We start from the raw sequence: 13,902 nt of genomic DNA, 5'->3' as shown, positions 1-13,902 counted from the left end.
GGGCAGCGTGTCAGTGGGGAGCGTGTCAGTGGGTGCGTGTCATTGGGGAGCGTGTCGGTGGGTGCGTGTTGGTGGAGAGTGTCAGTAGAGCGTGTCAGTGGGGAGCGTGTCAGTGGGTGGGTGTCGGTGGAGAGTGTCAGTAGAGCGTGTCAGTGGGGAGCGTGTCAGTGGGGAGCGTGTCGGTGGGTTCGTGTTGGTGGAGAGTGTCAGTAGAGCGTGTCAGTGGGGAGCGTGTCAGTGGGTGGGTGTCGGTGGAGAGTGTCAGTAGAGCGTGTCAGTGGGGAGCGTGTCAGTGGGGAGCGTGTCAGTGGGGAGCGTGTCAGTGGGTGCGTATTGGTGGAGAGTGTCAGTAGGTGCATGTTGGTGGAGAGTGTCAGTAGAGTGTGTCATTGGGGAGCGTGTCAGTGGTTGCGTGTCAGTGGGGAGCGTGTCATTGGGGAGCGTGTCGGTGGAGTGTGTCAGTAGAGCGTGTCAGGGGAGCGTGTCAGTGGGGAGCGTGTCAGTGGGTGCGTGTCAGTGGGTGTGTGTTGGTGGAGAGTGTCAGTAGAGCGTGTCAGTAGAGCGTGTCAGTAGAGCGTGTCAGTAGAGCGTGTCAGTGGGGAGCGTGTCAGTGGGTGGGTGTCGGTGGAGAGTGTCAGTAGAGCGTGTCATTGGGGAGCGTGTCAGTGGGGAGCGTGTCATTGGGGAGCGTGTTGGTGGAGTGTGTCAGTAGAGCGTGTCAGGGGAGCGTGTCAGTGGGGAGCGTGTCAGTGGGTGCGTGTCAGTGGGTGCGTGTCGGTGGAGAGTGTCAGTAGAGTGTGTCAGTGGGGAGTGTGTCAGTGGGGAGCGTGTCATTGGGGAGCGTGTCAGTGGGTGCGTGTCGGTGGAGAGTGTCAGTAGAGTGTGTCAGTGGGGAGTGTGTCAGTGGGGAGCGTGTCAGTGGGTGCGTGTCAGTGGGTGCGTGTCGGTGGAGAGTGTCAGTAGATTGTGTCAGTGGGGAGGGTGTCAGTGGGGAGCATGTCAGTGGGTGCGTGTCGGTGGGTGCGTGTCGGTGGAGAGTGTCAGTAGAGTGTGTCAGTGGGGAGCATGTCAGTGGGGAGCGTGTCGGTGGGTGCGTGTCAGTGGAGAGTGTCAGTAGAGCGTGTCAGTGGGGAGCGTGTCATTGGGGAGCGTGTCATTGGGGAGCGTGTCAGTGGGTGGGTGTCGGTGGGTGCGTGTCGGTGGAGAGTGTCAGTAGAGCGTGTCAGTGGGGAGCGTGTCAGTGGGTGGGTGTCGGTGGGTGCGTGTCGGTGGAGAGTGTCAGTAGAGCGTGTCATCGGGGAGCGTGTCATCGGGGAGCGTGTCAGTGGGGAGCGTGTCGGTGGGTGCGTGTCGGTGGAGAGTGTCAGTAGAGCGTGTCAGTGGGGAGCGTGTCAGTGGGGAGCGTGTCATCGGGGAGCGTGTCAGTGGGTGGGTGTCTGTGGAGAGTGTCAGTAGAGCGTGTCAGTGGGGAGCGTGTCAGTGGGGAGCGTGTCGGTGGGTGTGTGTCGGTGGAGAGTGTCAGTAGAGCGTGTCAGTGGGGAGCGTGTCATTGGGGAGCGTGTCAGTGGGTGGGTGTCTGTGGAGAGTGTCAGTAGAGCGTGTCAGTGGGGAGCGTGTCAGTGGGGAGCATGTCATTGGGGAGCGTGTCAGTGGGTGGGTGTCTGTGGAGAGTGTCAGTAGAGCGTGTCAGTGGGGAGCGTGTCAGTGGGGAGCGTGTCGGTGGGTGTGTGTCGGTGGAGAGTGTCAGTAGAGCGTGTCAGTGGGGAGCATGTCATTGGGGAGCGTGTCAGTGGGTGGGTGTCTGTGGAGAGTGTCAGTAGAGCGTGTCAGTGGGGAGCGTGTCAGTGGGGAGCATGTCATTGGGGAGCGTGTCAGTGGGTGGGTGTCTGTGGAGAGTGTCAGTAGAGCGTGTCAGTGGGGAGCGTGTCAGTGGGGAGCATGTCATTGGGGAGCGTGTCAGTGGGTGGGTGTCTGTGGAGAGTGTCAGTAGAGCGTGTCAGTGGGGAGCGTGTCAGTGGGGAGCGTGTCGGTGGGTGTGTGTCGGTGGAGAGTGTCAGTAGAGCGTGTCAGTGGGGAGCATGTCATTGGGGAGCGTGTCAGTGGGTGGGTGTCTGTGGAGAGTGTCAGTAGAGCGTGTCATCGGGGAGCGTGTCAGTGGGGAGCGTGTCAGTGGGTGTGTGTCGGTGGAGAGTGTCAGTGGAGCGTGTCATTGGGGAGCGTGTTGGTGGGGAGGGTGTGTCTGCATTATTACTATTATTATTATTACTATTATTATTATTATTACTGTTATTATTTTATTACTGCCTTTGGTTTCCCAGGGGCAGCCCCTGCCTCCCCCGGCCTGCGCCTCGCCGGCGGGAGCAGCAGGCACGAGGGCCGCGTGGAGGTCCGCCATGCCGGCCAGTGGGGCACCGTCTGCGACGACCAGTGGGACGATGCGGACGCGGAGGTGGTCTGCCGGCAGCTGGGCCTCAGGTTGGTTTTCCCTCCTGTTCCTTTTGCTTTGACGTTTGAGCCTAGCATTTCCCGGCCCGTCGTCAGGTGCTGTGTTCAAACTGCACGTCCCGAGCGAGTGGGGAATGCCCGCTTCGCGCTTCCTACAGGCTGCGGGCTCCCCACGGAGGACGCGTGCTCCGCGGCCCCCGTCCTGTCAGAGCTCCGTGTGCTGCTCCGCGGCCCCCGTCCTGTCAGAGCTCCGTGTGCTGCTCCGCGGCCCCCATCCTGTCAGAGCTCCGTGTGCTGCTCCGTGTGCTGCTCCGCGGCCCCCCGTTTTCCCCGAGCTCCCAGGACTTTACTACATGTACCGGTTAAGGATGCGGATTTTTTTTCAATAGATGGAGTTACACATATGTTGATATAGATACAATTTGATATGTATGCTATTTTGTTGTATTGACAGCAAGCTTCAAAACTCCATATGTCAAATTTGCTGGAGGTGTTAACATCATAGTTATTTATATGCTTAGAAAATGTAGAATTTTGTGCCAAGAAAAAAAGCATTTGATTTGTGGGAAGTTTTAATTCATTATTTTGAAGAAAAAGTTATCCTATACTTTGGAAAGCTTATGGTGGGCATGCTCCATCTCAAGATACTTGTGAATGCTTGTTTAAGTGCTTTAAAAGTGATGATTTCGATGTGAAAGACAAAGAACGTCCAGACCAACCAAAAAAGATTGAAGACCAACAATGACAAGCATTATTGGATGAAGATGCTGTCAAACTCACAATTTGCAGAAAGACTAAACATTGCTCAGCACACAATTTCCAATCATTTACAAGCAATGGGAAAGATTTTAAAGGAAGGAAAATGGGTGCCACCTCAACTGAACGAAAGACAAATGGAAAACCGAAAAGTCATCAGTAAAATGTTGCTTCAATGGCATGAAAGTCTTTTTTTTTTGCATCCACTGGCGATGAAAATGGATTTATTTTGAGAATCCCAAATGCACAAAACCATCGGTTGATCCAGGTCAACCATCAACATCGACTGCAAGGCCAAATTGCTTCAGAAAGAAGACAATGCTCTGCATTTGGTGGGACCAGGAAGGTGTGGTGTACTATGAGCTTCTAAAACCAGTTGAGACCATTAATACTGATCGCTACCAACAACAAATAATCAATTTGAACCATGCTTTGATCGTGAAAGGACCAGAATGTGCCAGAAGACACGGCAAGTAATTTTACTTCATGATGACGCACCATCACACACTTCAAAACCAGTTGAAGACACGTTAAAAGATCTTGCCTGGAGGGTAAGAACCCACCCGCCGTATTCACCAGACCCTGCTCCTTCAGATGACCACTTGTTCCGATCGATGGCACACACACTGTCTGAGCAGCACTTCAAACGTGCCAAGAAGTGGAAAATTGGGTCTCTGAATGGTTTGCTTCAAAACAAGAACAGTTCTATTGGGGCGGTATCCACAAATTACCTGGAAGATGGGGAAATGTGTAGCTAGCGGTGGACATTACTTTGAATAAAGCACTTTTGATGTTTCTGTTGAAATTACCATGTTTTCTTTGGTTACAAAATCCACATTATTAACCGGAACACCTGGTACACCCAGAGAAGCTGAGCCTTGCACTGCTTCTCACAGTAGCTTTGCGTTGTTCCTGGCAGCCACAGAGACCTGTCAGCCACAGAGACCTGTCAGTCAGCCACAGAGACCTGCCAGCCACAGGGACCTGTCAGCCACAGGGACCTGTCAGCCACAGAGACCTGTCAGCCACAGGGACCTGTCAGTCAGCCACAGAGACCTGTCAGCCACAGAGACCTGTCAGTCAGCCACAGAGACCTGTCAGCCACAGAGACCTGTCAGCCAGCCACAGAGACCTGTCAGTCAGCCACAGAGACCTGTCAGTCAGCCACAGAGACCTGTCAGCCACAGAGACCTGTCAGCCACAAAGACCTGTCAGCCACAGAGACCTGTCAGCCACAGGGACCTGTCAGCCACAGGGACCTGTCAGCCACAGGGACCTGTCAGTCAGCCACAGGGACCTGTCAGCCACAGAGACCTGTCAGTCAGCCACAGAGACCTGTCAGCCACAGAGACCTGTCAGTCAGCCACAGAGACCTGTCAGCCACAGAGACCTGTCAGTCAGCCACAGAGACCTGTCAGCCACAGAGACCTGTCAGTCAGCCACAGAGACCTGTCAGCCACAGAGACCTGTCAGTCAGCCACAGAGACCTATCAGCCCCAGAGACCTGTCAACCACAGAGACCTGTCAGTCAACCACAGAGACCTGTCAGCCACAGAGACCTGTCAGCCACAGAGACCTGTCAGTCAGCCACAGAGACCTGTCAGCCAGCCACAGAGACCTGTCAGCCACAGAGACCTGTCAGTCAGCCACAGAGACCTATCAGCCCCAGAGACCTGTCAACCACAGAGACCTGTCAGTCAGCCACAGAGACCTGTCAGCCACAGAGACCTGTCAGTCAGCCACAGAGACCTGTCAGTCACAGAGACCTGTCAGTCAGCCACAGAGACCTGTCAGTCAGCCACATGATGACCCCGTAGCATCCAGCTTCTCCCCCAGACATCTGAATTTTGACCTCTGCTTCCTTGCCTGTCTGTGTGTGCAGAACAGACGCTGTTGGTTGATGTGCGGAGGAGATGGCTCCAGGGCGGGGAAGCGCAGAGGAGCCCAGAGACCGCGTCAGGTCGTGCTCCCTGCCCGGACACAGCCCCAGGTTGGCCCGCCCCTCAGTGGTTCTGGACGCAGGTGCATCGAGCTGCGGTGTCTCTGGAATCCTGTTAGGGGGTCTTTTAGTATCTGATATTTTCCACTGAAAAGCCATGAAAAGACGTTCTTTCATGCCGTTGGGGGCTGTGTGCACAGCTGTCAGGGACGCTCTCTGACGGTGGTTGTCTTTGGAAGGTGAACTGTCTCCACTCGTTCGTGTTTGGCAGTTGTTTCTGTAAATCACCCGCCTCCTTTTAAAAACTCGGTGTTTATTTTAAAGTAAAAACAGACATTTTACCTCTGGAGACTCCCGTAGGCATCTCTTACAATAAGAACATTGTGCCGCTTATCACAAATGACCATTCCTGACGGTGTCCGGTGCCTCACACTCAGGTCCGGAGCTGCCGCACGCCCTGACATCCTGGCACGTGGTGGCTGCCCGGCCCCTGAGGTCTCTCCCGAGCCAGAGCCCACGCTGTGACAGTGACAGCCGTTACGGAGGGGCCCAGCCTCGTGTGCTGCCCAGCGTCCCCCTCCTGGGTCAGTGTTAACCCCGACAGGGGCCTAGGGCCGTGGGGTCCATCAGGTGTGTTGTGGCTGGAAGTCCCCCCGGGTGACATGGTCTCCTGTTGCCTCTCCTCCCGCCCGGACGCAGGAGCAGCCCTGGGCCGCCTGGAAGGGACTCTGCCCGCCTTCCCTGCCCGCTGGCCCGGCCTCACTGCGGGTACCCAGGCCACGTGTGGCGGGCACAGCGAGACCGAGCCTGCGTCTGTGGGACTGAGCCTCGGCGTGTGGACTGGCACAGCGAGACCGAGCCTGTGTCTGCGGGACTGAGCCTCGGCATGTGGCGGGCACAGCGAGACCGAGCCTGCGTCTGCGGGACTGAGCCTCGGCGTGTGGACTGGCACAGCGAGACCGAGCCTGCGTCTGCGGGACTGAGCCTCGGCGTGTGGCGGGCACTGTGAGGCCATTGTGGTCGCTGTCTTTGGATGGTCAGGAATGAGGCCCACCAGCTTTTCCTGAGAAAACTTACCAATCCTTACATTTTTAAGACTAGATTTAAAAAGTGTTTTTATTGATTTCAGAGAGGAAGGGTGAGGGAGAAATAGATAGGAACATCAATGATGAGAATCATTGAACGGCTGCCTCCTGCACGCCCCTTACTGGGGATCCAGGGATTGAGACTGCAGCCCAGACAGGTGTGCTGACTGGGAATCGAACCGTGACCTTCTGCTTCACAGGCAGACAATCACTGAGCCACACGGGCCGGGCAGTGCCCTCCTCGGTGACGCACCTCCGTGCGTGGAGTTCTGTGCCTAAATCAGGGAGCGACGCAGCCAGCACGCAGCACACGTTGGCAGTGCGGGGCGGTCTGTTCGGGGCTGTTCAAGGTGGAGGGTGCTGGTAAACATTCCAAGCAAAGTGACCTTTTGGTGCGGAGTTTGTCAGCCACTCCTTTATCCAGAGCTCCTGTGTAGCCAGGTGTGGCTACGGGGTTCCCATTTTAAAACACTCACTAATGTGTGTATTCCCTGTGTATCGATCAGTGGTCAGTGGTGTGCTAATTGGTTTTCATGTGATTTTCTGAGAAACCTAGGTCTTTGTCAAAAGTGGTGAGAATTTTGAGGGTATTGGTAATTAATCCATTACCAATTACAGTACGGATTAATCTAAATTTAAGCTATAAGGCATTTTAAAAAATCACTAATATATTTCTGTGGGGGAAAAAGGCAAGCTTTTTTTTTTCCTCAGAAAAATACATAGAAAATGTAAATGACACACTGAATATTAATTATATTTACAGTTACAGAAGTGATTCTAGAAGGACAACGATTTTTTCCACTCACATGAGCAGCTCTTATACAAAGACCCTGTTGACAACAGTGTGTACACAGAAAGAAAGAATACACACATAGACTCCCAAGGATGCCTCTCTGGATGCTGACACACGTGTGGGTTCTTTCTCACGTGTTTGGACGTGCTTTCTTCTTAAGCATTAGCTCATTGCTCTTTTGTATGAGGACTCATGTTTGGGGAGTGACTCAAAGGGAGACTATCTCCAAATATACGCGCGGCAAAGGTGGCCCACCAGCCTGCGAGAGCGTCGGCCCCCTCTGAGGGCGCAGGCGCTCTGAGCTGCCGCTGCCGTCGACCGTGCTCCACCAACTCGCATTAACACAGCATCCTGCTCTGCTCTCTCTGCTCTGCTCTGCTCTAGGATTTGTTTGCTCACTTGAAGGCACAGTACTTTTTTTAGGTGGATTGTCTTTCATGGTACTTGTTGGTAAGCAGACAGCAGGTTGTACTTGTCCACAGTTGTGATTTGTTCTCGAGCAAATTGCGTCTCAGGCTCGTTGGCTGCGTTGCTCCCCCGGGGAGACTCTGCCGTTCCCGTGTGAGATGCTGTCTTTGTGCACCTCCTCTTCCCGTGGTGTCTGTAGGTTTTGCTCGCTGGCAAGCTTCCCAAATACCAGAGGAATTACTGTTCTCAGGATACCGGCTTTGATCATCCTGGAGGTGGGAGAACCAGGAGGGGGAGGCGGGAGGCAGCCAGGTGTCAGCAGACGGGGCCTGAGAGTGCGTCTGTGCAGGAGGCTCCCGGCGGAATCCTACCGGAGCGCCTTCCGCACTAACAGTAAAGCACTTCCTCCCCCTTTCGGAACCCTGACAGCATAGCTTAGGACGGTGACATCACCCTTTATCGTGTGGGTGTGCTACAATTTGCAGAGGAATTTAGCAATTTCAAACAGTTATTTCCTCTTAGTTCTTTTTCCTGCTATAAAATTATCGTTCAAAACCATATTATTGAGTGGTCAGAATAAAAATTCTTCTCCTCCAAATTGCTTTTTGGAAGTTTTTTCTTTGCTCTTTTATTTTACTGTTCTTTCATTTCTATTTATTTATTTTTTAAAATATATTTTATTGCTTTTTTACAGAGAGGAAGGGAGAGAGAGCCAGAGAGCCAGAAACATCAATGAGAGAGAAACATCGACCAGCTGCCTCTTGCACACCCTCTACCGGGGATGTGCCCACAACCAATGTACATGCCCTTGACCGGAATCGAACCTGGGACCTTTCAGTCCGCAGACCAATGCTCTATCCACTGAGCCAAACTGGTTTCGGCTGTTCTTTCATTTTTAAATATATTTTATAAAACTTATCATAAAGATAGCCTGGTATATGGAATTATTGAGAAGAAATAATTCCATATACCAGAGTTAGGCAGTAATTTGCTTTGATGGTATCTAATGTGTTTACGTCCAGGCTATTTTAGACGTGTTCTCTTAAGAGAAACTTCCATAGAACTGCGTAAAATCAGTCAAACAAGTTGCTCTTTATCCATAAAATGCACTCTGTGAGACTTAACCATTGCTGGGGAATTATAGCTGCTCAGCGCGCTTTTATTCAGCACATTTGGTTGTAGATTCTCAAGGCAGGTGGAATGCCATGGGCAGAGGGCGCTGGAACAGTGTGGGGGGCAGCGTCCCTGAGAAGTGAGCCCGGGGGCACTGGCCGCAGTGCGGAGGCCGGGGCTGCCCATGGTTTCCCAGGGCGCTTGGCGCTGACGGGCAGGCCTGGCCGAAGGGCTGGCCGGCTGAGAGCGGTCCGAGTGCAGCCGCTTGGTGGGGAGGTACCGTTCCTCCCGATGACCTGAGGAGGCAGCGTTTCGGTTGGAAATGTGTTTGGCTGTGAGAATTGAACAGCGGAGGCTTCACTCAGTTCCTTTCTCTTGGGACCAGAGGCACTGCTCAGGGCCGGCCGGCTCCGGTCGGGCCCAGGCCTCCTCCTCCTCCTCGCAGTCCCCTCTCAGTGGCCCCTTAGGGCCCTGATGGTGCTGGGAGCTGCAGCCTCGCCCAGCCTGGTCAGCGGGAGAGGGCTCATGGCACTCCCACCGGCACCTCTGGGCCAGCCAGCTGCTCGGAGGGCTGGAGTCCGCCCGGGATGCTGACGGGGTCTGCAGAGATGGTGTGACCTTGCACAGGTGAATGTGTGAATGCTGCTGGAGCGCACACTTAGTGCTCAGAACAAATAGTCTTACGTTACGGATATTCTACAACAAACAACAAGCAGACGCAGTCCTCCAGCAGGGCGCGGAGTGGGCTCTTCCCGGACAGCCCTGCGCGGACAGCCCCGGTGCGGTTCCTGTGAAAGGGAGTGAGTGTGCGTGGCCAGGGCCTTCGGAACACTGTCAGGGCAGGAACACACAGAGCCGCCCGCGGCCCGGTGCCGGCAGGCGTGGGTCCGTCCCGGAGAACTGCCCAGGAGCAGGGGACGTCAGCCCCTCCCCGTGCCTAACAGAGCTCTCGTCCGGCAGTGGCATCGCCAGAGCGTGGACGCGGGCCTACTTCGGCGAAGGCTCCGGCCCGGTGCTGCTGGACGAGGTGCGCTGCACGGGCAACGAGCTGGCCCTCGAGGAGTGTCCGCGGCGGCCCTGGGGCGAGCACAACTGCGGCCACGGAGAGGACGCCGGCGTGTCCTGCACCCCCCTCACCGGTAGGCTTCCCCGGCCCGGCCCGGCCCGGCCCCGGCCGCTGCCCCAGCTCCCCGGCCCCCCGGCCCCCGGCCCCCCGGCCCGGCCCCTGCCCCAGCTCCCCGGCCCCCTGGCCCCCGGCCCCCCGGCCCGGCCCCTGCCCCTGCCCCTGCCCCAGCCCCGGCCCCCGCCCAGCCCGACCCCGGCCCCAGCCCCTGCCCGTCGGCCCCGTGTGGGCTGCTCCCGCCTCTGTCTCAGTTAGGATTAGCGAATGAGCATAAAAACAAACACGCCCACAAGCTAACAGAAGCTGCCTGTGAGAGCGCTATCCCCTTACCTACAGGCACTCTGAGTGTTCACTGGCCGGCGTGGCTCAGTGGCTGGGCTGGGGCCGGGGCCAAGGGGTCACCAGTTCGATTCCCAGTCAGAGCACAGGCCTGGGCTGTGGGCTTGATTCCCAGTTGGGGCGTGCAGGAGGCAGCCGATGGATGATATTTCTCACCGATGTTTCTATCTCTCCCAGTTCCTTCCTCTCTCTCTAAAAACCAGTAATAACATATTTTTTTTTAAATAATAAAGGGTATACGGTCCTGTAAAGCTTGATCAGAAGATATTTTGTTGCAGAATATGACTTTGTTTCATTTTATAGGACCCGACAATGAAAGTCGCGTGCAGCGGCAAATTTCACGTTAGGTTTTAGGCTCAGTCCATTCCTCTGTGAACTTGTATTGACTCTCAGAAAGCGTTTGCAGCTGGTGAATCTTCAGGGTGTGGCTCTGAGTCCGCAGGTCAGAGCATCCCAGGAACCGCGGTGTGCTCTGTGTCAGCTGCACCAGACCGCAGCGGCTACCAACGCCAGTGGCTGCCAACGCCACGTGCACACACAAACACACACACACACACACACCCTCCACACACACACACACCCCCTCCACATACACACTCACACACGCACGCACACACCCACACACACCTACACCCACACGCACACTCACACACGCACACGCACGCACACACACACGCACACACCCTCCACACACCCACACACACCCTCCACACACACACTCACACCCTCCACACACACACTCACACACGCACGCACACACCCACACACACCTACACCCACACGCACACTCACACACGCACACGCATGCACACACACGCACACACCCTCCACACACCCACACACACCCTCCACACACACACACACACACCCTCCACACACCCCCACACACCTACACCCACACGCACACTCACACACGCACACGCATGCACACACACGCACACACCCTCCACACACCCACACACACACGTGCACAGACACACACGCACACCCTCCACACACACGCACACATGCACACACGCACATGTGCACACCCTCTACCCACGCACACGCACACACACTCTTACATGTCTGGGGGGCAGAGGAGGGATGTGCACACCAAAGGAAGGCAGGTCATCACAGAGCCACGGTGTCTGTAGTAAAGAATTCGAAATGTGGGGTTTTAAACTGTGTTTAAAAGAAAAAAAAAGCCATCTTGGGGCCCGCGCAGTGCTGAGGTTGTAGTTTTCGTTGCCATGGCTCTGTGCGCGCTGTTGTTTCCGTCAGCAGAACAACACGGTCAGTAAACACAGCGTCCCGCCCCGGCCGAATCTCTGCCCAAGGTCACTTATATGTTCCATTTGGGACAGTATTGGGGTTATTTCGGGTGGAAATGGCTTTTTAGTCTACTTTTTTGGGGTACATTTATCGCATTGTGAATCCACTAGAAGGTCGATACAGGGTTCTCTGGGCGTTAACCTCGTTGAGTTCCTAAGGTTCAAATCCAGATCTGGGTGGTGAGGAGCGCCCGCAGGACATCGCCGCAGCCCCTCCCCAGCCACAGCACTGCCGGGCTTCGTGGTTTAATGCTTTTCACTTGCAGGTAAAGTGTTGAGCCATTTCCAAGATGCTTTTTTTTTTTACTTTTGAAGTTTAAATGACAAATACCGCTCAGCCTGAAGGCCATGGAAGCCACAGGACATTTCCCAGATGTTACTTCCTTCAGAGTGCCCCAAACAGCACTGTGGGGTTACCTCATAGCTTTCCCACCCGCAGAACGAGAGCATGGGAGGAGGGGATGTGCCTTAGGAAACACCCAGCGGCCTCAGGTCACGGACAGAGACCTACCTCGGTGACATTTCTAGGAAACGTGTTTTGCTCCGTTTTGAGAATTGTTTTCTTCTGTCTGTGTCTCCCTCTCCTCACAGATGGGGCCCTCAGGCTTGCAGGGGGGAAGGACAGCCACGAGGGCCGCCTGGAGGTGTACCACAGGGGCCAGTGGGGGACGGTCTGTGACGATGGCTGGACGGAGCTGCACACGTACGTGGTGTGCCGGCAGCTGGGGTTCAGGTGAGGCCCGGCCACACACGGCCCCGCGGCCACGTCCCATTTAAGCTGGTTAAGTCCTTGCCTTCACCTCTGACACCAGGACCACACGCTCTGCCATCGGCCTGCCCACTGGGCCTGTGAGCGAGCAGGAACAGAGACACAGCAGCATTTTCTCTGCTGATAGAGAACGGTCTGGCTGTTGTCCCCCTCGCCTTCCCTGCCTCGCCTGTCCTTGAGGCGGGGTGACTTCATGTCCCTTTGTGTCCGTTCGAGGCGGCCGTGCGCTGTGGGTGCTCGGTGTCACTTGCACCCCCTGCACCGGGTGCTGCCAGTTCTGACGTCACCGCGTCCCAGTGGCAGAGCTGCCGTGCAGGGCTCTGGGCGTCCATGTTCCCTTCCTCAGAAAGCGAGGGCAGTTCCCCCTTCTGTGAGGAGACAGCTTCTCGTCACAAGGTGAACTCTGGAACGCACCCTCGACCTCACTGCAAAGCCGGTGTCACCCTCGGCGACATGCTTGGTGTCCCTCCCCCGACGCCCTCCGGGCGGGTGGCCTTGACTGAGCTCACGGGAGCCCGCTCGGTCCTCCGGTCCAGGTTCCTGTGGTGCTCACATCTGGCCGAATCATTCATTGTGGCTCAAGACAGAGCTACCAGCAAACATGCGTTAACCCTTAACATGTGCTTTCACACAAGCCAGGCATGGCTGCGAATGATACATATTTTTTTAATTGGTGAAAGTAATGTAAAATATTAGCAAGTTTGAAGAAGACAATAAAAAGTACCCATGCCCTAACCGATTTGTCTCAGTGGACAGAGCGTTGGCCTGAGGACTGAAGGGTCCCAGGTTCAATTCCGGTTAAGGGCATGTACTTTGGTTGCAGGCACATCCCCAGTGGGGAGTGTGCAGGAGGCAACTGACTGATGTTTCTCTCTCATCGATGTTTCTAACTCTCTATCCCTGTCCTTCCTCTCTGTAAAACATCAATAAAATATATATATTTTATTTCAAACAGGAAGGGAGGAGATAGAAATATCAATGATGAGAACCATTCATTAGCTGCATCCTGCACGCCCCCCACTGGGGATCAAGACCGCAACCCAAGGCTCATGGCCTTGGCCGGAATCGAACCTGGGACTCTTTAGTCCAAAGGCTGACACTCTCCAGGGGTCTTCAAACTATGGCCCGCGGGCCACATGCAGCCCCCAGGGGAGTCTGATCCTGCCCGCCAGGTTTTTTGGGCAGTGAGCGCAGCCAAGGTGTTACAGTAGGAATTAGTAGTTCATATAGTCCGGCCCTCCAGCTCTCTGAGGGACCGTGATCTGGCCCCCACTTTAAAAAGTTTGAAGACCCCTGCATCCACTGAGCCAAGCCGGCTAGGGCTAAAATATATATATTTTAAAAAGTACCCATAGCCGAAACTGGTTTGGCTCAGTGAATAGAGCATCGGCCTGTGGACTGAAAGGTCCCAGGTTCGATTCCGGTCAAGGGCATGTACCTTGGTTGCGGGCATGTCCCCATTAAGGGGTATGCAGGAAGCAGCTGATTGATGTTTCTCTCTCATCCATTTTTCTAACTCTCTCTCCCTCTCTCCTCCTCTCTGTAAAAAAATCAATAAAATATATTTTTAAAAAGTACTAATAATGTTCCCATTCCTATATCAGTGTCATCAATGTAACTTGCATGTATAACTTTATAATCATCCTAGTAGTGGGCATGGGATTTTTCTATCCATATTTTTACCATTATTTTATTGCATAGTTATGATTTTTAGTGACAGCATAATTTCCACTGAATGTTTATACCATGATTTATTTAAAATTTAGGTTCTTTTTTTCCCCCTGTTATAAATACTTCTATCATTCTATAAACACATGTT

General features: G+C 54.5%; 1 protein-coding gene across 2 annotated transcripts in view; it reads left to right on the top strand.

Annotated features, from left to right (window-relative positions):
• PRSS12 (serine protease 12) overlaps positions 1 to 13,902 on the top strand; it is a 54,884-nt gene that overhangs the window by 20,807 nt on the left and 20,175 nt on the right. Inside the window, exons 2-4 of one of the 2 annotated variants that reach the window (XM_084883406.1) lie at positions 2,319 to 2,475; positions 9,500 to 9,678; positions 11,906 to 12,047. In XM_084883406.1, the coding sequence (XP_084739532.1) occupies positions 2,319 to 2,475; positions 9,500 to 9,678; positions 11,906 to 12,047 (478 nt within the window). The remainder of the gene's footprint in view (positions 1 to 2,318; positions 2,476 to 9,499; positions 9,679 to 11,905; positions 12,048 to 13,902) is intronic. The other variant, XM_084883407.1, reaches the window with a different exon arrangement.

The sequence above is a fragment of the Pipistrellus hanaki genome (assembly GCF_964339955.1).
Source record: "Pipistrellus hanaki genome assembly, chromosome: 5".
NCBI lineage: Eukaryota > Metazoa > Chordata > Mammalia > Chiroptera > Vespertilionidae > Pipistrellus > Pipistrellus hanaki.
Note: the sequence above shows the minus strand (reverse complement) of the source record. Positions and strands in the feature narration are given on the sequence as shown.